At 47.5% G+C, this 23,229-nt stretch overlaps 1 protein-coding gene across 1 annotated transcript; it reads left to right on the forward strand.

Moving 5' to 3' along the window:
* The first annotated feature begins 954 nt into the window (after positions 1-954).
* NPHS1 (NPHS1 adhesion molecule, nephrin) lies at positions 955-20,044 on the forward strand. Its single transcript, XM_007096797.3, has 29 exons — positions 955-1,402; positions 1,512-1,727; positions 1,809-1,931; positions 2,136-2,264; positions 2,789-2,870; positions 3,248-3,351; positions 3,536-3,663; positions 3,747-3,918; positions 4,102-4,259; positions 4,518-4,662; positions 4,784-4,908; positions 6,107-6,293; positions 6,468-6,597; positions 6,767-6,939; positions 7,373-7,513; positions 7,596-7,736; positions 8,280-8,401; positions 9,389-9,560; positions 9,659-9,815; positions 9,911-10,062; positions 11,465-11,576; positions 11,660-11,841; positions 13,899-13,955; positions 15,652-15,771; positions 15,911-15,935; positions 16,042-16,117; positions 16,290-16,383; positions 16,480-16,592; positions 18,836-20,044. Exons 1-29 carry the CDS (start codon positions 1,345-1,347, stop codon positions 18,965-18,967), a joined length of 3,726 nt encoding a protein of 1,241 aa, XP_007096859.2. The 5' UTR covers positions 955-1,344; the 3' UTR covers positions 18,968-20,044.
* The last annotated feature ends 3,185 nt before the right edge of the window (positions 20,045-23,229 follow it).

Here is a 23,229-nt window from a genome sequence, read left to right on the forward strand (position 1 = left end):
ACAGTGACGGAGGTAAAGGTTGACTGAGGTGTAACCACCTTATGGAGAGGGAGGGAGGGAGGAAAGGAGGAGAGAGATGGGGGAGGAGGGGAAGGGGGAAGGAGGGGAAGGGGGAACCTGGGGAGAGACAGAGGGAAGCTTCATGAACTAAAACTCACACAGCCAAGGGCTCCCAAGCTGGGCTCGCTCCTACACCCACTCAGCGAGTGTAGTCTTGAGCTCCGCCTTTCACTCCCACCACTCTGACTGCCTTGCACACTTATACCTCAAGTACTCTTTTTTTTTTAATTTTTAAAAATGTTTTTATTTATTTTTGAGACAGAGAGAGACAGAGTATGAGCAGTAGAGGGGCGGAGAGGGAGACACAGAATCCGAAGCAGGCTCCAGGCTCCGAGCTGTCAGCCCAGAGCCCGACACGGGGCTCCAACCCACAAACCGTGAGATCACGACCTGAGCCGAAGTCGGACGCTTAACCAACTGAGCCACCTAGGCGCCCCATGTACCTCACGTACTCTTGCGTATACCTTCACAGGTCACAATTCACTCTCACTTCCCCATGCTCACATGCATGCTCGTGCACTCACACACACATGCACACACAGATATCTGCACTCCTGCGGTCTGTCAAACACACCCTTGCACGCTCTCCAGCAGAGCCCCCCGATGGCAATGGGGGGAATGAGGTCTACTCAGGGAAGGAAGACACTTGCCAAGATCATGTACCAGGGGAGGAGAGAGCTGGGGAGTCCTAGATGACCCAGTTCTCCACCTGGGTCTGACCTGCTCCCCCTTATCCTTGGCCCAAGCCAGGCTCTTGGGGTCATCGGGGCTGGGGAGGCACCGAGGAGTATTCCTGGCATGTGCTGACAGGGGATTTCATGCTCTGGATGGGCTGGGAGGAGCCTGCTGGGCAGAGGCCTGGAACTGGAGGCTCTCGGGAGGGCGCCTGGGGGAGGCAGCATTGTGAAGACAACAGTGGCTGGGTCTCTGTCACTGAGGGTCTCTGCCACTGATCACATCAGCCTCATCACTCTCCTGGGCTCCTGAGGCCTGCCGGACTCTGAGCAGCCGTCCTCCCTGAGGGACTGAGTGGTGAGAGGAGAGCAGGGGAGTGGGTGGCTGGAGAGAAGAGACTGAAAAGGAGGAAAAAGAGAGAGAGAGAGGGAGAGAGAGACTGACGGACTGACTCCTGGGAAGAGAGGAAACCAGAGAAAGAGAAGGAGACAAATGGACAAAGAGGGACAAGAAGCAAAGCAAGAGACATAGAAGGACCCAGAGAAAGACAGAAACAGAGGCAGCAGGTAGGCAGTGGACACCACAGGAGCCACAGGCAGAGGACCCGGGATGGCCCTGAGGACCCCTGGCAGGGTTCCCCTGCTCCTTCTGGGGCTGCTGACCACAGGTGAGTGGAATCCTGGTCTTGTGACCCAGCACCATGTGGCCCTCATTTCCCACTCGTGTTCTCCAGACAGACCCCCTGCCCTCTCCTGCTGACAGCCCTGTGTCCCCAGGCCTGGCGCATTTGCCACTCCCTGCTTCCGCCCCCCGAGGCTTCTGGGCTCTGCCCGAAAACTTGACGGTGGTCGAGGGGGCCACTGCTGAGCTGCGGTGTGGGGTCAGCGCCCCTGGCAGTGCGGTGCAATGGGCCAAAGATGGGCTACTCCTAGGTCCTGATCCTAGGATCCCCAGCTTTCCGAGGTACCGCCTAGAAGGGGACCCTGATAGAGGTAAGCGGTCAGGGCCTAAGACTCTAAGCCACCAGCAGGGGCTGACTGTGGCCCTGACCTGGGACTCGGTCTTACCTGCAGGTGAATTCCACCTGCACATTGAAGCATGTGACCTCAGCGACGATGCAGAGTATGAATGTCAGGTCGGCCGCTCAGAGACAGGCCCCGAGCTCGTGTCCCCCAGAGTGATCCTTACCATCCTGGGTATGGGTGAGAGACCCCCAGGACCCTTGAGTCCAGATTTCCAGCCCTCTCCTATCCCAGGGCCCAGGGTTCCAAGTCCCCAGTCCCCAGTCCCCAGTCCCAGACCCAGGGCGCCGAGCTCATTTCATGAGCAATGAGACTGAAAACCCAAATCCTCATATCTTTCTCAGTGGTGGCAGCTCACCTCAGACCCTTTCTCACCAGTGCCCCCCAAGGTGCTTCAGCTGACCCCTGAGGCAGGAAGCACAGTCACATGGGTAGCTGGGCAGGAGTACGTGGTCAGCTGTGTGTCTGGGGATGCAAAGCCAGCACCTGACATCACCTTCATCCAGAGTGAGTGGGTGAATTGGTGGGAACAGGGTAAAGCCTCTGGAGTGGGGAGGGGTGTGTCCCCACCCAGTGCCCTCCTAGGGGTCCCAGAAAATAGGACCTTCCTGAGTGATGGGGATGCAGGAGGGGGCCTGGAGAGATGTTGAGGTCAGCGTGAGACCCTGTAAATAGGAGGGAACATCCAGGGAAAGGTACCAGAGTGATCGCAGGACTGCAGGTCTGGAACTCAGGGAAGAGCCCGAGGCTCCAGACAGAGATATGCATGTCATCGTTGGTGCAGAAGCAAGAAGCTGGGTGATGGGGGTGAGTGATACAACCCAGCAAGGTGGTGAGGACAGGGGTGAGGCCCAGGACTTGGCCCCAGGGACTCCGGGAGGGCTGAACGTGCGGAGGAACAGAGCTGGTGCTTTTCCTCTGGAGCTAGGAGGGAGGGGGCAATATGTGCACCCTAGGATTTCCAGGCCATTCTCTTCAGGATCTACCTTGGGGGGAACCTGGCACCCCTCTAGCCCTCTTGTTACCCTAAGGTGGACAAACAATTTCTGACATCTCTGCTAATGTGAATGTGGGGTCCCAGGAGAAACTCTTCACCACAGAGGCCACAGCCAGGTATGAAAATTGGGATGCCTTCCCTCAGCCTGGCCCCCAAATTTTCCCATGAAAACCCCATATCCCAGGGATTTATGCACAGAGACTAGAGTCAGGTGTGAACATCTGGGACCTAATTCTTTACTCTGACACTTCAAAACATCTTCATGGGAATGAATGCAAATTCCAGAGCATCAAGTACAAGGGCTTTGGTGTGGGCTCCGGGATCCCAGTTTTCACTGCTGACCCCCCAGATGTCTTCCATAGAACTCTAGATCCTAGAGGAAACCAGCAGAGAAACTTAGACCAGATGTGGGAAACTGGGATCCCCACCTCTTCACCCTGACTCCCCAAATTTCAGATGACTCTGACTCCAGAACCCCAACTTCCCACCCCAGGGTGACACCTCAGAGCTCAGATAATGGGAAGCTGCTGGTCTGTGAGGGGTCCAGCCCAGCATTGGACACCCCTATCCGGGTCTCAGTCACCATGAATGTTCTGTGTAAGTAGGGGACTGAGTCAGCTATGGACATTAGGGGTGGGAAGCAGGAATTGGGGGTCCTGGGGAGTTCAGGGATTATTGAAGGTTCAGACTCTCAAGGAGAAACATGGGGGTTCAAGAGGCAGGTCGTGGGTCCTGGAAAGAATGGATGAGCTCCACAGGCCCAATGAGTGCTGCTTCCCAGTCCCCCCAGGACCTCCTGTCATTGAATGGCCAGGCCTGGACGAGGGGCACGTGCGGGCAGGACAGAGCTTGGAGCTGCTGTGTGTGTCCCGAGGGGGAAATCCGCCAGCCACACTGCAGTGGCTAAAGGTGAGGGCAGAGGCAGGCATGGGGGTGGGAGGGTAGGGGGAGGAGCTGGCCCTGAGCTGGCCCAGGTCTGTCTCTGTCTCCAGAATGGCCAGCCCATGTCCACAGCGTGGGGCACAGAGCATGCTGAGGCAGTGGCCCGAAGCATGCTAGTGATGATTGTGCGACCAGAAGACCACGGGGCGAGGCTCAGCTGTGAGGCCCACAACAGCGTATCGACGGGAATCCAGGAACGTGGGGTCACCCTGCAGGTCACCTGTGAGTCCTGATGCCAGCTGCCCGTCTGTCAGTCTGTGCCCCAGAGAACCATCTGTTTGTGCCCCCAAATCATGCCTGACTGATGCCAAAGACCTTGTCATCTGTCCCCAGTCCCTTATCTGGGCCGGCCTGTGAGGCATCCAGCCTAGTTTAGTGTCTCTCCTCTGTCCATCGTCTCTGCAGTCCCCCCCAGTGCCATTACCATCCTGGGATCTGCGTCCCAGTCTGAGAACAAGAACGTTACACTCTCCTGCATCACCAAGTCCAGTCGCCCACGGGTCCTGTTGCGATGGTGGCTGGGTTGGCGGCAGCTGCTGCCCACAGAAGACATGGTCATGGATGTGAGGCAGTGGCCAGGCTCCCGGGTCTGAGGGAGGAGGGAGCTGAGGGCATGACTCCTGGATCTGGGCGAGGATGGGTCCGGCAGCCTGGATGCCTTGGTCCTTGGGGAGTATGCACTGGGGTCCTGGCCTCCTGGGTCTCAGAGGAGAGGGTGGAGATGCTTTATGTGTCCCTGCTAGGGTCCCAGTTGAGCCCAGCCCTCAGTACCATGGATGGGAGTGATCTCGTTCCCAAGTCTGAAGCTCTCTCCCTGCCAGGGCCTGCATGGTGGCCACATCTCCATGTCCAACTTGACGTTCTTGGTGCGACGGGAGGACAATGGTCTGACCCTCACGTGTGAAGCCTTTAGTGAGGCCTTCACCAAGGAGACCTTCAAGAAGTCACTTATCCTGAATGTGAAATGTGAGCCCCCACCTTTGCCCAGAGGTGCCCCATCCCTTAGAGACCCCTCCCCACCCCCCACCCCCACCCCCATCAGGCCCAGCCCAGAGAGAAAGGCCATTCTTCCTGGCTCTCCCCACAGATCCTGCCCAGAAGTTGTGGATAGAGGGCCCCCCAGAGGGACAGCGCCTCCGGGCTGGGACTCGGGTGAGGCTGGTGTGTTTGGCCATTGGAGGCAACCCAGACCCATCTCTTACCTGGTTCAAGGTTGGTGCCAAGCAAGGGGTGTGGGGTGGCCAGAAAAGTGGGGGAAAGATGAAGCCCTTTCTTTCCTCCAGAGTCTTGGGAAATCTTGGGAAAACTTGAATTTCTTGAAAAATACTGGCGAGTTTGAGTTTTGGTAGGGAACTGGGAAAGACACAAATGCCATTAGAATTAAATGGAATCCTAGGAAAACTCTTGGAATTCTGGGAAAACAGTGAGAATTCTGGGGGAAAAGAAGGCATTCTAGATCAGGATAGGGAATTCTAGAGAAAAGGCAATTAATTTCATCAAAAGTAAAGAAAATTCTCATAAAATTTTGGGGATTCGGATGCAATGGCAGGAATTTTAGAGAAAGACTAAGAATTCCAGGAACAAAGACAAAGATAGGGTAGAGGCTGGAAATTTTGGGGAGAGACTAGTTATTCCACAGAACATTTGTAAATCTATTCATATTAATTAATTCGTGGGACTTGGGGGTAAGAAAGTGAAATTCCATTAAAATTAAGAGAAATTCTGACAGAATTCTGAGAAAATCCTGGGAAATTAAGGGACTAGTGGAAATTTTGGGGGAAAGACTAGGGATTATAGGAAATTTCATTGGAGAGAATTCTTGGAAAATGCCAAGAATTTGGGCATTACACAGGTAAAAGACTATTTTAGGGTAATAGAATATTGGGAAAGGATTCAGAAACCTGTGGAAAGACTATGGAATTAAGAGAAAAATCAAAGGAAATCTTTGGGGAAAGTGGGAATGTAAAGAAAAAGAACTAAAGATAGGAAAAAATGAAGAAATTCTGGGAAAGGCTTGGGGATTCCATGGGAGTTTCCAGGCAGGTGGTTGCTAAGCGTAGCTGGAGTGGTTGTTGAGGAGTGGGGCTGAGGGTCGGCAGGGGGCGCTAACAACTGCTGGCCTCCAGAGAGCAGAGCAGGCGGGGCGGGGAATGGGGGCGTGGGCCTGGAAGCCAGATCCCACCGAAAAACCGCGGAGCTCTGGGGGCCCAGGGTAAGTGGGAGAGACTCCAGGTGGGAGGTGCTCAGTTCCAATCCCCATTCCTCTACCCTAGCTGGGTGCCAGCGGAAGGGGGCGCCTTTTCTTCATCACAGGAAGGCTTTATCTGGACTGGGGGCAGCCAACCCGATGAGGCTCTTTCTGGGGGAAATGGCAGGCCTACGCGGTCCCCCCGTCAGTCTTTGCCCTCAGGACTCCCGTGCGGTGACCGAACCGCGGCCGCCCCAGGAGCCGCGGCGGGTGCAGCTGGGAAGTCTGGAGAAGTCGGGGAGCACCTTCTCCCGCGAGCTTGTACTGATCACGGGTCCGTCGGACAACCAGGCCAAGTTCACGTGCAAGGCGGGTCAGCTCAGCGCATCCACGCAGCTTGTGGTGCAGTGTGAGGGCGCGCACGGCCGTGGCCTGGGGGAGGGCTTGGTCGCGGCGGGAAACTAAGCCAGAGCCCGGCTGGGGGACAGTGGATGCCAAGAGCCAGGACTTGTGCAGCTGGGCCTGGAGTCTAGGTGAGGCGGAAGCAGGCTCTGAGTCTCGCTTTTCCGACTCATTCTTGAAGTTCCCCCAACAAACGTGACGATCCTGGCCAATGCGTCGGCGCTGCGCCCAGGGGATGCCTTAAACTTGACTTGCGTCAGCGTTAGCAGTAACCCTCCTGTCAATTTGTCATGGGACAAGGAGGGGGAGAGGTGAGAGTGCGAACGGCCCCACCACTCTCTGGTTCTGGTCATGCCTCTTTACTGTCTGAGCTCCCCTCCCCACCCCTGGTGTCCTGCCCTGTACCTAGTATGCCTCTGGCTCTGGTTCCATCCCTGAGCTGGCTCTGGCCTGACTCCGCCACCCCTGCCTGGTCCACAGGCTGGAAAGTGTGGCCATACCACCCCGTAGTGCCCCATTCAAAGGATCTGCAGCAGCCAGGAGTGTCCTTCTGAGAATGTCATCCCGTGACCACGGCCACCGAGTGACCTGCCGAGCCCACAGCACTGAGCTGCGGGAAACCATGAGCGCCTTCTACCGCCTCAATGTGCTGTGTATGTGGAACCCTCTGGATTCCCTCCTGATCCTCTACTACTTCGGTCTTCACCTTGACACTGTCCTCTATCTCCAATCTAAAGCTTGAAACTTTCCGGACCTTTATCCTGACCCCCGACTCTACACCAACTCCAATCCTGTCCAACCTCCATTTTGCCTTTGCCCTCTATCCTGACCCCCGACAGTGACCTCCATCCCGAACCCTCTCTCCATCTCCTAACCTGACTCTGGCCTTTATCCTTTTCCTACACTGGATTCTAACCTCTATCCTGAACCTAACCTCTGAGCTCAGCTCTGAACTTGTTACCTTGTCCACAACCTTAAATCTAGTTATGACCTAACTTTAACCCTTATACCGGTACCTGATCTCAAATCCATCTCGGACCCCAGCCTTAACAACAATCTTGACTCGTGGTGGTGCTCCTTCCACAGACCCTCCAGAGTTCCTGGGGGAGCAGGTGCTTGTGGTGACCGCGGTGGAGCAGGGTGAGGCACTGCTGCCTGTGTCTGTGTCTGCCAACCCTGCCCCGGAGGCCTTCAACTGGACCTTCCGGGGCTACCGCCTCAGCCCAGGTGCGTGGAGTGGGCAGAGAGAAGGGTGTGGGTCTCCTGGACGTAGAGAAGGGTGCAGGCCCCTCACCCTGACCTCCCCCAGCTGGTGGCCCTCGGCATCGCATCCTGTCCGGTGGAGCTCTGCAGCTATGGAACGTGACCCGTGCTGACGATGGCCTTTATCAGCTGCATTGCCAGAACTCAGAGGGCACCGCCGAAGCGCTAGTGCGGCTGGATGTGCACTGTGAGCCCCCTTCATCATCCTAGGAAACGAGAGTGTTCTGGGGGGCCTGCCCTCCATGGAAGCCACACCAACTCAGGGAACCTTGCCCACTGTGGAGTCTCCTTATTGTGGAAGCTCCACACACCCAGAGATATTCACCCATCCTGAAAGCTTCCCACTCCGGGAGCCTCTACTGTGATGGAGTCACTCCCACTTTGGGAACCCTGTCCACTAGTGAGACTCTATGTGGAATTTGCTCAGACAGGGGGCCCACCTACATAGGAATTACTCTCATCAGGAAGCCAAGCCCGCTGTGGAAGCTCCACTCCCACACAATCCTGGAAGTCCACCAGACCTACTCTTGTCACTACAGAGACACAGCAGAGGGTGGGGAATGTCTCACTAACACTGAGAACTTTACTCCAAGTGCTCTTCGTAAAGGGCAGTCTGTATTACACCTGTAACTTTCTTGAACACCTCTAAGACACCTCTCCTACTTGGGACCTTCTCTCACCATCAATTGTGTAGGCCCAAGTGCCTTCCCCAAATCCTTGCCTCCCCCAGATGCCCCCACTATACGAGTTCTCCAGGACCCTACTGAGGTGAATATTGGGGGTTCTGTGGATATAGTCTGCACCGTTGATGCCAATCCCATCCTTCCAGGGATGTTCAACTGGGAGAGGCTGGTAAGGATCCAACCTTTGGTAAATGGAAGTGGGGTCTGGGGATGCGTTTTCTTAACTGTGAATTCCTTGGGAGGAGGGATCACATCTACGTGATCCTGTATAATTACATCTTTATTGGGACATACTCCAGTGAACTGGAGAACTGGCAGGTGAATGGCAGATGGATGGGTGCATTTGTGGCTAGATAACCAAATGAGTGGGTGGACAGGTAGATGGATATATGGATCAATAGGTAGGTGGATGGATGGATGAATGAATGAATGGATGGATGGACAAATGGACAAGTGAATGAATAGACTGATGGTGAATAGATAAGTAGGTAAATGACTGAATGAGAGAAATAAATGGATTAGATTAGAGAGTAAATGGATGGATAAATACACCATCAGTAGAAAGATGTCTGTGAAAAGATTATGGATGGATGCATGGATGGATGGGTGCAGAGGTCAGTGGAGAGATGAAGAGATAAATAAATAGGTATCTGGATGGACTGATGAACAGTTGCATGTATTTATGGGTATGTGCGCATATGAACAAATAGGTGAGGTGGATGGGTGGACAGATGGAAGGGTGGGCAGATGGATAGATAGAAGGAAGATAAATAGCTGGGTGAATGAATGGGCAAATGAATGAATGGATAGGAGAGGGAGATGGATGGACAGATAAATGAATAAATTGATAAATAGGTGCATGGTCAAATAGACAGGTGGATGGGTAGATAAATGGTTCCAAGCATGAATGGTTGGATAAATGGATGGGTGAATAGTTGTCTGGATTGGTGGATGAATGGATGGACCCATGCACAAATGATTGGATAAATGGATAGATAGATGGATGACTGGGGGAATGGATAGGGAATTTTTTCTTTGCTAGATCTGTGGAGGATGATTGTGCCTAGGAGAATAAAGATACAGGAGGGACCCAGTTTGGGGGATAACAGAGCTGGGGTCAGACTTGGGGGCCATCTCCTGTATCTTGTGCCTCAAGGGAGAAGAGGAAGAGGACCACAGCCTGGATGACATGGAGAAGATGTCAAAGGGATCCACAGGGCGTCTTCGAATTCACCATGCCAAACTGGACCAGGCTGGTGCTTACCAGTGCATCGTGGACAATGGAGTAGCACCTCCAGCCCGAGGGCTGGTCCGACTTGTTGTCAGATGTGAGTGACACCCAAAATCCTGACTTCAAGGCCTGCCACTATGCCCACATTTCTTATGTCCTTCCACATACCTTATGTTGACCAACAACCCCTCCTAGTTGCCCCCCAGGTGGAGCACCCCACTCCCCTAACTAAGGTGGCAGCAGCTGGAGATAGCACCAGTTCTGCCACCCTCCACTGTCGTGCCCGAGGTGTCCCTAACATCGTCTTCACTTGGACCAAAAATGGAGTCGCTCTGGATCTCCAGGATCCCAGGTGAGTCAAGGCCTAGCCATGTAGCACCCTAGTCCCAACTTTGGTCCCCCAACCTTAGTTACCTTCCCTGAGTCCCTGCCACACCTCTTCTCCAGATACACAGAACACACATACCACCAGGGTATGGTCCACAGCAGTCTCCTGACTATTGCCAATGTGTCTGCGGCCCAGGATTATGCCCTGTTCACGTGCACAGCCACCAACCCCCTTGGCTCAGACCGCACCAACATTCAACTCGTCAGCATCAGTATGGTGGGAGTGGGGTGTGAGGGTGTTGGGAGGGTGCTCCCTGGGTCAAACCCAATCTCTAGTTGGCCCAGAATGGCAGTGTTCCCCAAACCTGAGAGGTGTTTATGAGTGAGGATGGAGTTTCTGCCTGCCCTGAAAATCCTAATAGATTCTGGATCTTTAGGAAAACTCATAGCAAAGAAAAAAAAGGCAGTGGGTGGGTGAGGGATAATTTATTGGCCCAAGTAACCGAAAAGTAGATCATCAGGAGTTGCTAGATCTAGGTTCACTGCCATCCAGAACTCTCTGTCTCTCAGGTCTGCTTTTCTGTGTTGGCTTTATTCTAAGGCTCCTCATGGAGGGCTGTTAGACTTCCCAGGGGACATAGAATCTTTTTCTTTTCCTAACAGTGGTATGAAAGTACTAGAGTTAAGACTCATTGGCTCTACTCGGCTTCCATCCCACCCCTGAACAAACCCCGTGGTCAGGGAAGGCGACATTCTGGTTTGTTTGGCCTGGACACAAATCTATCCTACAAGGGAGTGGAGTCACTTCCATCAGAAGCATGTGGCCTAAGAATGTGGGCTAGTGGTTTTCCAAAGGATACTCAGGATTTTGTAACCAGAAGAAATGAGGAATGGATGTGAAATAGGCACCAAAAAATCCACGCAAGGAACGTATGTCATGTACAGCCAATACTCATTACTTGTTAAGTCTGTATTTGTAAATTTGCCTACTTGCTAAAGTTTATTTGTAACCTCAAAATCAACACTCATGCTGCTTTCTTGGTCACTTGGGGACATGTCCAGAGCAGGCAAAAAAAATTGAGTTGCCCAGTGAGGACATTCTCAGCTGGGGTAGAATAAGGTGACACTCTGCCTTCTTGTTCCAGCTTTCATCCTATAACGAAGTGTCTTCTTTGTGGCCCAATCTGGTGCCACATTTTTTTTTTCACTTTTGTGCTTTTTGTTAGTGATCTTGCTATTTAAAATGGCCTCTAGGCACAGTCCTGAATTGCTATCTACTGTTCCTAAACATATGGAGAAAACACTTCTGTTGGATAGGCTTCCTTCAAACATCAATTATGACACTGTTGGCCGTGAGTTCAATGTTAATGAGTCGATCAATAATATATATTAAATAAGGTGTCTTTAGACAGAAGCACACACAAAACAAGATCATGTATTGACTGGTTGATGAAAATGTGACTGCAGGCTCACAGGAGTCTGACTCTGCATTTCTCCCAGAAGCAATGATTTGATATTCTGTAATTCAGTGGTCATAGCAACTTTATAGAACATAACCACTGCTAATCACAAGAATCAACTGTATATTTAAAATCATTCTTAGAAAAATCTGGAAGGAATCTTGCAGAACCCTTTTGTATCCTCTGACTATTTCCCTCATCCTTTTCCTCAAAGGCCGCCCAGATCCCCCAACAGGATTAAAGGTCATGAGCATGACCCCATACTCAGTGGGGTTGGAATGGAAGCCTGGCTTTGATGGGGGTTTGCCACAGAGGTTCCAAATCAGGTGGGTTCCTGTCAAGGCAGGAAGGGATGGCAGCCAGCAGGGCTGGGGCCCCTCCCTCAATGACTGCCCTTCCTCTCATGCAGGTATGAGGCTCTGGGGACTCCAGGGCTCCTGTACATGGATGTCCTACCACCTCAGGCCACCACCTTCACACTGACTGGGCTGCAGCCCTCTACACGATACAGGGTCTGGCTGCTGGCCAGCAATGCCCTGGGGGACAGCGGACTAATGGACAAGGGGTCCCAGATCTCTGTCACCACCCCAGGTGGGAAAGGACAGTCTTGAGCAGGTTTTAGACCCCCTCAGGGGACTTGTAGGATGGTATAGTGAAGTAGATACTATTATTCCCTTTTTATAGATGAAGAAACTGAGGACTAGAGAGGTTAAGCAAACTGTTGAAGCTCACACAGCTAGAAGGAGGTAGAGATGAGATTGGAACTCAGGAAGATGAACGCCAGGAAGCGGTTTTTAGCCACTAAACTATACTGTCTGAATGTGATTAATGACACAAGGGAAATTAGAAGAAAGTTTGAATTGAATGAAAATGAAAACATGGAAATTGTGGGCTGCAGCTAAAGCAGTGCTTAGCAGGAAACTTGTAACATTGAGTGCTCATTTATGTTTTTAAAAAGGCTTCAAATTGATGCTTAGTTTCTATCTTAAGAAATTAGAAAAAGAAGGGCAAATTAAACCTAAAGGAAACAGGAAGAAAATAATAAAGGTAAGAGCAAAAATCGATGGACTAGAAAACAGAAAAACAATAGAAAAAAATCAGTGAAGCCAAAAGCTGCTGCTTTGAAAAGATCAATAACCTTTATAAAGCTAATCAAGGCAGGGGCAACTGGGGGGTTCAGTTGGTTTAAGCGTCTGACTCTTGGTTTCAGCTCAGGTCATGATCTCACTGTTCGGTTCGTGAGTTTGAGCCCCATGTCAGTCTCTGTGCTGACAGTGAGCTCAGAGCCTGCTTGGGATTCTGTGTCTCCCTCTCTCTCTCTGCCCCTCCCCCACTCATGCTGTCTCTGTCTCTCTCAAAAATAAACTTTAAAAAAAGGAAAAAAAAAAACAACAAAAATCAAGGCAAAAAAGAGGGAAGATGCAACCTCACCATTATCAGGAATGAGAGAGGACATTACTACTAATCTACAGATATTAAGGACAAGTTAGGGAATATTATGGACAACTTTATGCCAATAAATTCAGCAACTTTGATGAAAGGGACAAATTCTTTACTATGACTAATGAGAAGAACGTTTTGACTCTGGCAGGCACTGTAGTGTGGTGGCTAATCACACAGAGCCTGGTTCAGACAAGCCTGGATTCAGGTCTCAGCCCTGCCACTTCCTAGTTGTGAGACCTTGGGCAAATTACTTAACATTTTTGAGCCTCAGTTTCTAAAAATAAGGCATCTCAGATCTCTGTGCCTATTTCTGAAAGTAAGGTGTCTCTCAGACAGTGTGAGGATTAAATAATATGTCTAAAGTGCTTAAACCATGGACCCATACAAAGTAAATGCTATGTAAATGCCGATTCAAAGAAATGCACCCCCCTCCCGCCCCCGCTCAACTTCTGTTTACACTGCCCCATGAAAACTCACTCTTTCTGTCTTTCCCTTCCTGACACAGTAGTCTTTTTCCTCACGGAAGTAAGGAGTTCTTCCCATTCCTCCTCTTTCTTTCCCCCCGTGGAGTCTTCTCTTTAGGTACTAAAGCATAAAGTGCCACATTCACTTCACTTGTTCTACAGCTGATACCTCTATGAAGACATTCTGAGAGGGGCACCTGGGTGGCTCAGTCAGTTGAGTGTCCACCTCTTGATTTCGGCTCAGGTCATGATCCCAGGGTTGTGGGATTGAGCCCTGAGTCTCCTCCACACTGAACATGGAGCCTGCTTGAGATTCTCTCTCTGTCTCTCTGTCTCTGTCTCTCTCTCTCCCTCTGTCCCTCTCCCTGACTTGTGTTCTCTCTCTAAAATAAAATAAAATAAAATAAAATAAAATAAAATAAAATAAAATATAAAAAAAGACATTCCGAGAGCCCAGCATCATTTTTGATTAACTCCCCAAAACTGATAATTCAGGTTAAAAGGACATTCCATAGCATAAAGCACTCATCAATAATAATAATTAGTAGTAGTATTAGAGTGGCTATTAATAGCATTGCCATTACTATCAGGATTTGCAGATGTCTTTGAAATATTCCTAAAGAAGACAAAAATCAGTTCCTCAAAATGGGTTGAAAAACTTAATAGGAAACTAAGAAATACTTAAGGCTTATCCCAGATTCTTGGTGTTAATTCACAATCTCTATACCCCGCCCCCCCCAGGTCTAGACCAGCCTTCTGGAGAACCTGACTATCAACTGCCCACAGAGCAGCCTACAAGTAAGTTTTCAATCAGCTGAGTATCCCTCCCTCCTCTGAGAATAGAACCTTCTGGTTTCCAGATCCGCCTGCTCTGTTTTGTGGCCACAGCCCCTTAAGACTTAGCTCTGTCCCTCACCCACATCCTCAGCTCTTTCTCTTGCCTGGATGTGATATGTTTTCTCTCTGCCTAATTCAGTTTAATTCTGAAAGAATTAGCTGGTTCTCTGCCCTGTGCAGAGCCTGTATCAGCGTTTGAGGCAAAATAAAGCACTTCAAACACGGGTACTTAGATCTACAACCATTGTTTTTCTTGTTTCTATGAGTGACCCAATACTTCTGTTCTGAGCCACAGGCAGCTGGAGGCTCAGCTGGGACTAGTTGATCTAGAATGGCCTCCTCCTCACACATCTGACAATCTGGCTCTTGGTTGGGACAATGGAAGTAACCGGGCCACATGTCTCTTCTTGGTTTGTTCACATGGAGGTGGTCACAGGAGTCTCAAGAACAGCAGGACAGGACAAGCACTTTCAAGCTTCTGATTCTGTCATATTTGCTATTGCCTCATGGGCTGAAGCAAGTGACGTGGCTCAACTCAGAGTCAGTGTGGAAGGGGACTACTCAAGAGTGTGGTTATAGGGACAGAATTATGACCATTTTGCAAACAGTCCCCCTTCAAAGTCTGAGAAGAAGGTTGCAAGTGACATAAATTCACCTGTGTGGGCAATAAAAAGAAATGCTTGGCTTGTGAAATTGAAAACTCCAATATGTGCTCACAACATTCACCAAGGATCTATTTCTCATCCCCTCTCAACTTTGCCTTTGTCTTTTATAGCTTCCTTCTCAGGTTCTTTCATCAAGAGAGCAAAGAATTAACACCCCCCACCCCCATACACACACATACTTCTAGCTCTGTTCTCCTTCTTAGCAGCCAGCAGAGGAGTGTTCTAATTATTCTGGCAAAAATCCACCTTGGGTAAAATGCTGGATTGGTCTGAACTGATCATTGTGGAAAGAGGGATGGGTGCTCCCGTCGGCCAGGGTGGGCCATTGTGTCCTCCATGGAAGTCTGCAGAAACATACAGCCTGAGAGTGAGGGATGGTTATTTCCTTGAAGGAAATTAGTGCTGTCAGCAGAAGATGGGGAGATGGATGCTGAGCAGACGTCTACTTAAAGGGATTTAGTCTTGCCCTTAGGGATATAGCAGGGATTCCGATATTATCTGGAATGGAAGCTTGTGCAAAGAGGAAGTCATTTGAGAAGAAAATCAGTTGAGAAGAAAAGCCATTTAAGGACAGACATTTGACTATTCCAAATAGTCACACTTACAGGTGTGGCTTTGCCTCAGTGATTCTGGAAATAACCAGTGGTTAATTTGTGTGGCCAGAGGGTCCAACACCAGGGTCTATGGTTGGTGGGCAAGGCTTGATACCTGGGGAGAGGCCTTGAATGCCCAGCTAAGGAGCTGAAGCTCCCCCCTGAATCCACACGTGGGGCTCAGACAGAAGTAGGACCCACTGTTAGTGGCTTGACTTGAGAAAGTAGCCACCTGCCCTGGGGTGGAAAGAAGGAATGGACATGGAAATCCCTGCCCATCTGCTTTTCCAACCTGAGAAGAGACCTTTGCTTAATCAGAAATGAGCATTGTCAGAGAATGCTGCTCCGGGCCTACAGCCAGTTGTTTTGGGTTCATTGAGGGGTACCTTCTGCCCCCAGGACCCTCAAGGCTGCCCCTGATGCCTGTGCTGTTTGCTGTTGGGGGTCTTTTGCTGCTTTCTAACATCTCCTGTGTTGGGGGATTCCTCTGGCAGCGGAGACTGAGGCGTCTTGCTGAAGGTGAGGAGAGACCCTCTTCCCCTGCGGGGATGGAGGCCCAAGGGTGACATGAAGCCCTGAGCTTCATATTGAAAGTCTCTCAGGGCCTGGCTGGCCAGAGGAGGGGTGTCTCTGATCCCTTTTTCCCTACTTCCCTCAGGCATCTCAGAAAAGACAGAGGCAGGGTAAGTGGGAATATTTTTCTGTAAGAAAGATTCTGAGGGAGGAGTTTTGGGGATGAGAGGTGTCAGAATCAACACCCAACTGCCCTCCATACCTCTATCCTGGAAGGTCGGAGGAAGACCAAGTCAGGAATGAATATGAGGACAGTCAGTGGACTGGAGGCCAGGACACTCAAAGCTCCATGGTGAGTGGGGGTGCTTCCAAATGCCCTGCTAATAGTGAACTGGCAGACTAAAAGCCTGTCATTAGCTTTGGGTTTATCATTGTCCTTTCTGGGAGCTATGGAGTCAGAGGATAGAAAACATTTTATCTGTTGTTTTTTTTTTTTTCGGGGCATGGGTGGGCATTATTGACAGGTTAGCACAACAGATGTAGAGCCATATTACCACTCCATGAAGGACTTCAGCCCCCAGCTACCACCAACACTGGAGGAGGTGTCTTATCCCCGAGGTGAGTCATGACCACATCAGAACTCCCCCTGCTCATAGATACCCTTGACATCTGGATGGGTGCCCTGATCATCCCTTCCTTTCACTCCAACTCCAGGTCTCACACATCTTGAAGAGGATATGGCTTTTCCTGGACACCTGTATGATGAAGTGGAAAGACTGAATGCCCCATCTGGGGCCTGGGGACCCTTGTATGATGAAGTACCAATGGTGAGGAGATTTGTATCAGCATAAGTCTTTTCTGGCTCATGTCAGAAACCCGCCTCCTACTGCTTATATTGGTGAGGGTAAGCTAGACACCATAGCAAAAAGTCCTGGCTACAATCCAGTGGTCTAAAGATTACCTATTTCTTTCTCACATAGCAATCAGAGGTGAGTGACCTTGTTGCACGTGGTTATTCCAGAATTCAAGTTCTTTCCATTGTGTTTCTCTGCTATCTGTGAGTACATTGTTCAAATTTGCATGGATAGGCCAGTCCACTGGGGGTTTCAACTGGTGGGATAGGGAAAAATAGAGTGTGGTGGAGGCACAACCCTGCCTTATGGCCCAGGCCCAGAAATGGTACACTCTATTCATTCCCCAGTGAGAACACAGTCACATGGCCACACCTAACTGTAAAGGAGACTGAGAAATATAGTCCAGTTTGGAGATATATGCCTCACTATAGTTCTATTATTGTGGAAGAAGGAATCTATGCATTCTGTTGGATAATTAGCCTTCTCCAATACACTGGTTAAGTAGAGAGACATAGAGAAATATTTTTTTGGCCCATTCAATTGAAAAGTCAAGGGAAACCCAGAGTTTCCTCCCTAGAAAATTCAGGTTTGTATCCTATTAGATTGGAAATCCTCAGAAAAAGAGAATGTCTTTTTTTCCAATAGCCCTAAAGCCCCAGTGCTGACACTTTATTAGTCTAGCTTTGGTCACATACTTATTGCTGAAACACTGAGGCAGGGGAAGGACTATGCTAAGACAGGTCTGGATCGGTGTCCAGCCATGGCATCAGGGATTAGGGGCCAGTTTCACTCAATCCACCAGCCCGAGTGGGAGAGGAACAGAGAGCCCAGAGGGAAGTGAAGATGGTGGCTGGGCAGGCAAGAACAACAGACACTTTTGACCATCAACTACCCCCACCTACTGCCCCACAGTAAGGGAGATGGGTCAGAACCCTTGCCTTTCTGTGTGGCCTTGGCTAATGCTCTGGCACCTCTGGGCCAAGGATTTCCCTCTGTAACTTTGTCCCAGAGAGGGCACTGTTCTCACCAGCGTGGAAATAGCAGGGCATTAAAATGCTGTCCGTGGTGCTGAACCATATGTGCCCTCTAAAGCACAGATGCAGTCTGCACTCTTTCTGTAAGGGTCCAGATAATAAATATTTTGGGCTTTGCAGGACATGCTGTCCTTTTCAAAACCACTCAGCCCTGCAGCTGTACTATAAAAGCTCCCATAGACAATATATAAATGAACAAATGTGGCTAAGTTCCAATAAAACTTCCTTTTTGGACACTGAAATTTGAATTTCATATAATTTTAATATGTCATAAATATTCTTATTTTGATATTTTCCCATCAATTAAAATATGTAAAACCATTCTTATCCCCTCAGCAGTACAAAAACAGGCAGCAGACCATATTTGTCCCATGGACAAATCTGCTCTAAAGTTTGCCAAGCTAAAACAACCATTTTCTCCCAATTCTAGGGCAAAGCACATGTATAGTAAGGATCCTTCTACATGGTCTTCTATTTTGATGAAAATTTGGAAATTTATAGGACTAACAGAATCACAACTCACATTCTACAATTCCCGATATCATGCTTTTTTGTTTCTATTTTATTTTTTAAAAGATTTTATTTTTCTTTATTTCTTTCATTTTTTTATTTTGAGAGAGAGAGAGCATGCATGTGTGTACACATATGAGTTGTGGAAGGGCAGAGAGACAGAGAGGGAGAGAGAGAATCCCAAGCAGACTCTGCACTCTCAGCCCGGAGCCCGACAAGGGGCCTGATCTCATGAACCCGTGAGATCATGACCTGAGCCAAAACCAAGAGTCAGATGCTTAACCAACTGAGCCACCCAGGCACCCCTTAAAGATCTTATTTTTAAGTTATCTCTATACCCAAAGTGGGGCTTGAAATCACAACCCCAGAGATCCACAGTCACATGCTCTACTGACTGAACCAGCCAGGCACCCCTCCTGCATTTTTTAAAGTTTCATATTTCTGACATTTACATTATTTTTCTGACAAAAATAATGAGATATCTTGGACTTGAGGCTCATGGAGGCTCATTATAATCACTCTCTTCTTTGTATATGTTGGATTCCTTCCCATAATTAGAAACTAAAACATTTTTTTCTGGGAATTTGAGTAGGAGTGTGTATCCCTCCTAGAGCTGCAATGGTGACCCACAGGGCATCTCTCTATGGTTCTAACTCCAACTTTGTTTGTCAGGGCCTCTGTGATCCCTGCTGGCCTGAGGAGACATATGAAGATACAAGAGGAATCTATGATCAGGTGGCAGGAGACTTTGACCCGATGGAAACTGATTCTCTACCTTTTGAGCTGAGGGGACATCTGGTGTGAGAGCCTTCTCAACACCCTTTTCCTACACCTGCAGGACATAATATACCAATGGTCCTTTTTATTCCAATATGGGCTGAGCTTATTAAGTGAGCTCCATAATACACAAAGGGACTGGACTATTTTGGGGAAAGGTGTGTGTAAGTGACAGGAGATGATTCAAGCCGGTGCCAAAAAGGCTTGTATAAATAAAGTTCCTCCTGGATCCAGCTTTGGAAACTAAACTTCTCCAAAGGGGAACAGTAAATTATAAAAGACATCTCAATAATGAAAAAGCTATTCCAGGGTCTTTATACTTTTTTAAAGTAAAATTTTCAGAAGTTGGAAATGACATATTAAAAATAGTTCATTTTGAAGTCAACTACACCCGAAATAGCTAATAATAAGTGGAATTTATGAGCCATTGTTATGTCCTACAATATTATTTTCCACAAGTATCTAAAACATGATGTATAGACTATGACACACAGGTAAACATAAATAGACTCTATAGAAAATAAAAAGACAATAAAAGAAGATAGACACAAAATAATATATATTATATGATTTCACTTACAGAAATTCTAAAACAGGCAAAGCTAATTTAAGGTGACAGAACAGATCAGTGCTTTCCTGGGGCCCGAGAAGGGAATTGACTGCAAAAGGGCACAGGGGAACTTCTGGGGGATAATGGAAATGTTCTATATCATTATTGTGGTGGTGGTTACATGGATATATAGATTTGTCAAAACTCATTGAACTGTACACTTATGATGGGTGCATTTTATGGTACATAAATGATACCTCAATGAAGGTAATTTGTAAAACAGTCTTCATAATAAAGCAGCCCAGCAAGAGAATTCTTATTGTTTATATTGAATAGCAGAAAAACTGAGAAGGCTGCCTATTTTCATGGAGAACTGACTATAGTTAAATATAATCTTTATTTAAGCCTCCACCCTCACTTGATTATCATATTACCAAAACTGTAGGCTCAAATGCTCATCCATATATTATATTTTATCAGTGCAGACTTTATCATAAGCTTTTATACCACAGCACTTGAATCCATAAACACCTTAGGGTCCAAATGATTCCCCTTTTAATTAAAAGATGATTCCTTTCCTAAAAGTAGAATTTTTCTTTTTAAAAAAAAATTTTTTTAACGTTTATTCATTTTTGAGACAGAGAGAGACAGAGCATGAATGGGGGAAGGTCAGAGAGAGAGGGAGACACAGAATCTGAAACAAGCTCCAGACTCTGAGCTGTCAGCACAGAGCCCGACGTGGGGCTCGAACTCACGGACCGCGAGATCATGACCTGAGCCGAAGTCGGAGGCCCAACCGACTGAGCCACCCAGGCGCCCCTAGAATTTTTTCTAATTGTGTAGTTTTGTTTGTCAAAGAAGAAACTTACAACATTCTGTTTCCACACTGGCTAAGCAGGAAAAGTGAATTTATTGGCTGTTCCAGCTGACAATCCCAGGGGAATGTTGGCTTCAAGCACTGCTGGATACAGTATTGAAACAAAGCCATGAAGGGCCTAGCTCCCTGTGTTGTTTGGCTCTGCTTTTCTCTGTGTTGATTTCATCCTCCTCTTCATTTAAGAAAGAAAGATGACCACTTACAGTTCTAGGCTGGCATTCCACAAGCTCAGCAGCCACAGTGCCTCGAAGCTGATAGTTCTAGAAAGTGCCGGGGCTGTTTTTCCTCAGCCCATCTTGAGTTTTAATCCCTGAACCAATCATTCTGGCCAGGTTAGAGAATATGCTGATAATCCTGGTCCTGGGTTGCTGAGCACCACTTGAACCACTTGGGTAAGTCTCTCCAAAGGAACTCCATGCTGTGGTTGGGTCTCTTCATGCACTTCCGGTTTCCTCTTTGTCATTGCCTGAATCAATGTAGCAAGTACCTATTGCTTCTGTCTGTCCAGAATCTAGTCCCTTTTATTTATATAAATAACTATGAATAAGACAAGTTCTTGATTACAGCAAGCTCCTGGATCCGGCTGTGCCTGAAGTTAAAGCCGCTTCTGGACTATAAATTCCCCTCTCCAGTTAGGCCAATCTGAATGATGACTCTAGTTATGAATGATGACTTTAGTTGCAACATAAATGACCCTCTTTTGTTTTTTTTTCTTCAATCAATGACCCTCTTTCTTAAGCCAGTTTGAATGGGCTTAATGGATACCAAATGGATCATTTTCAAGGAGCAGAAGCTCACTCAACCTCAAGCAGAGCTAAAAAAAGCATTTGTTTTACTAGTTACTAAGGGAAGAATAGTAATTCCATAGTTTATAGATGCCACCTTATTCAAATGATCAAAGTTAACATTACCAGTCATGGGGTGAAATGGCATCATGGGCCCCCTGGTATGAAATACTGAGGATCTGACAGTATGCCGATGATATTCCTGACTAAAATACATAATCTGAATCTAATAATGAGAAATACAGATAGGAATTAAAGGATATTCTAGAAATGAACTGACCTGTAATCTTCATCTATGTCAAGGTCATGTAACACAAAGGAAGATTGAAAAAAAAGAACATTAAGGAATTGTTTCAGATTAAAGGAGACTAAAGAGACATCAGACCTGAGGGCAACACATAATTTCCAAAAGGATATTATGGGGCCAACTAGCAAAAATGAATAAGGATTGTAGATTAGATAATAATATTATATCAGTGTTAATTCTATTATGCTATTGTTGTGTAAGAGAATGCCTTAGTCTTAGGAAATGTAAACTTATGCATTTAGGGTGAAAGGGCATTGTCTCTTCAGTTTACTCTCAAACAGCTGAGGGGGGAAAAGTGTCTATACACAGAGATAGAAAAGAATAAAACAAGTGTGGTAAAATGTTGACTGTTGGAGAGTGTGAGTGAAGTGTATTGGGATTCTTGGTACTATTCTTAGAAATTTTCCATATATCTGAAATTATGCTAAAAATTGAAAAATATATTGTAAAGGTGCAAGACAATGTCACAGAAGCAAAAAAAAAAAAACAAAAAAAAAAAAAAACCAGGAAGCACATCTGGGTCTCATGAGTTGTATAAATATATCTGGTTCTTTTAATCTTTCATTGGTCCATTCATCTTTTGTCTGCATCCCTTCATTCTCTCCTTGTAGATATTTAGCTTCCCTCCTTGTCTATAATGATTGTATTTTGAGACATTGGCTGCCCCAGCTCTAAAGCACCGTGAAGCCTAACACCACACAAATGCTTGACTCTGAAATGTAGTACCCTTATTCCAAATCTCAGAGAAGCCAAATCCTATTGGCCCAAGTTGGGTTAAGAAAAAGAAATCATAGGGGGAATAAATAATACCTAGAACTGGATGAAAAATGAAGATACCACCTATCAAAATCTGTTGAGTACATCAAAAGAAGTTCTTTGAAGGAAATTTATACCCTTTAATACTTACACTAGAAAGGAAGAAAGCTCCAGAGTCATGAACTAAGTGACTACTTAAGAAACTAGAAAATGACATTTCACCAAAGAAGACATACAGATGGCCAACAGACACATGAAAAGATGGTCAACGTCACTCATTATCAGGGAAATGTAAATCAAAACTACAATGAGATATCATCTCACACCTGTCAGAATGGCTAAAATAAAAAACACAGAAACAATAAGTGTTGGTGAGGATGTGGAGAAAAGGAACCTTCTTGCACTGTTGGTGGGAATGCATACTGGTGCAGCCACTGTGGAAAAGAGTATGGATGTTCCTTAAAATTTTTAAATAGAAATATCTTACAATCCAGTAATTTTACTGCTGGGTATTTACCCCTTAAGTGCAAAAACACTACTTCAAAGGGATATATGCACCCTATGTTTATTGCAGCATTATTTAGAATAGCCAAATTATGGAAGCAGTCCAAATGTCTATCAATAGATGAATGGATAAAGAAGATGTGGTACAGGGGTGCCTGAGTGTCTCAGTTGGTTGGATATCTGATTTTGGCTCAAGACATGATCTCACGGTTCATGGGTTCAAGCCCCACGTCCGGCTCTATGCTGATAGCTCAGAGCCTGGAGCCTGATTCAGATTCTGTGTCTCCCTTTCTCTCTGCCCTTCCCCTGCTTGTGGCCTATCTCTCTCTCACTCTCTCTTTCAAAAATAAATAAACATTAAAAAAATATGTGGTATATATACACAACGGAATATTATCCAGACATAAAAAAGAATGAAATCTTGCTTTTTGCAACAACACAGATGGAGCTAGAGAGTATATTGCTAAATGAAATAAGTCAGAGAAAGACAAATATCATATGATTTCACTT

Source organism: Panthera tigris, chromosome E2 (genome assembly GCF_018350195.1).
Source record: "Panthera tigris isolate Pti1 chromosome E2, P.tigris_Pti1_mat1.1, whole genome shotgun sequence".
In the NCBI taxonomy this organism is placed as follows: Eukaryota; Metazoa; Chordata; class Mammalia; order Carnivora; family Felidae; genus Panthera; species Panthera tigris.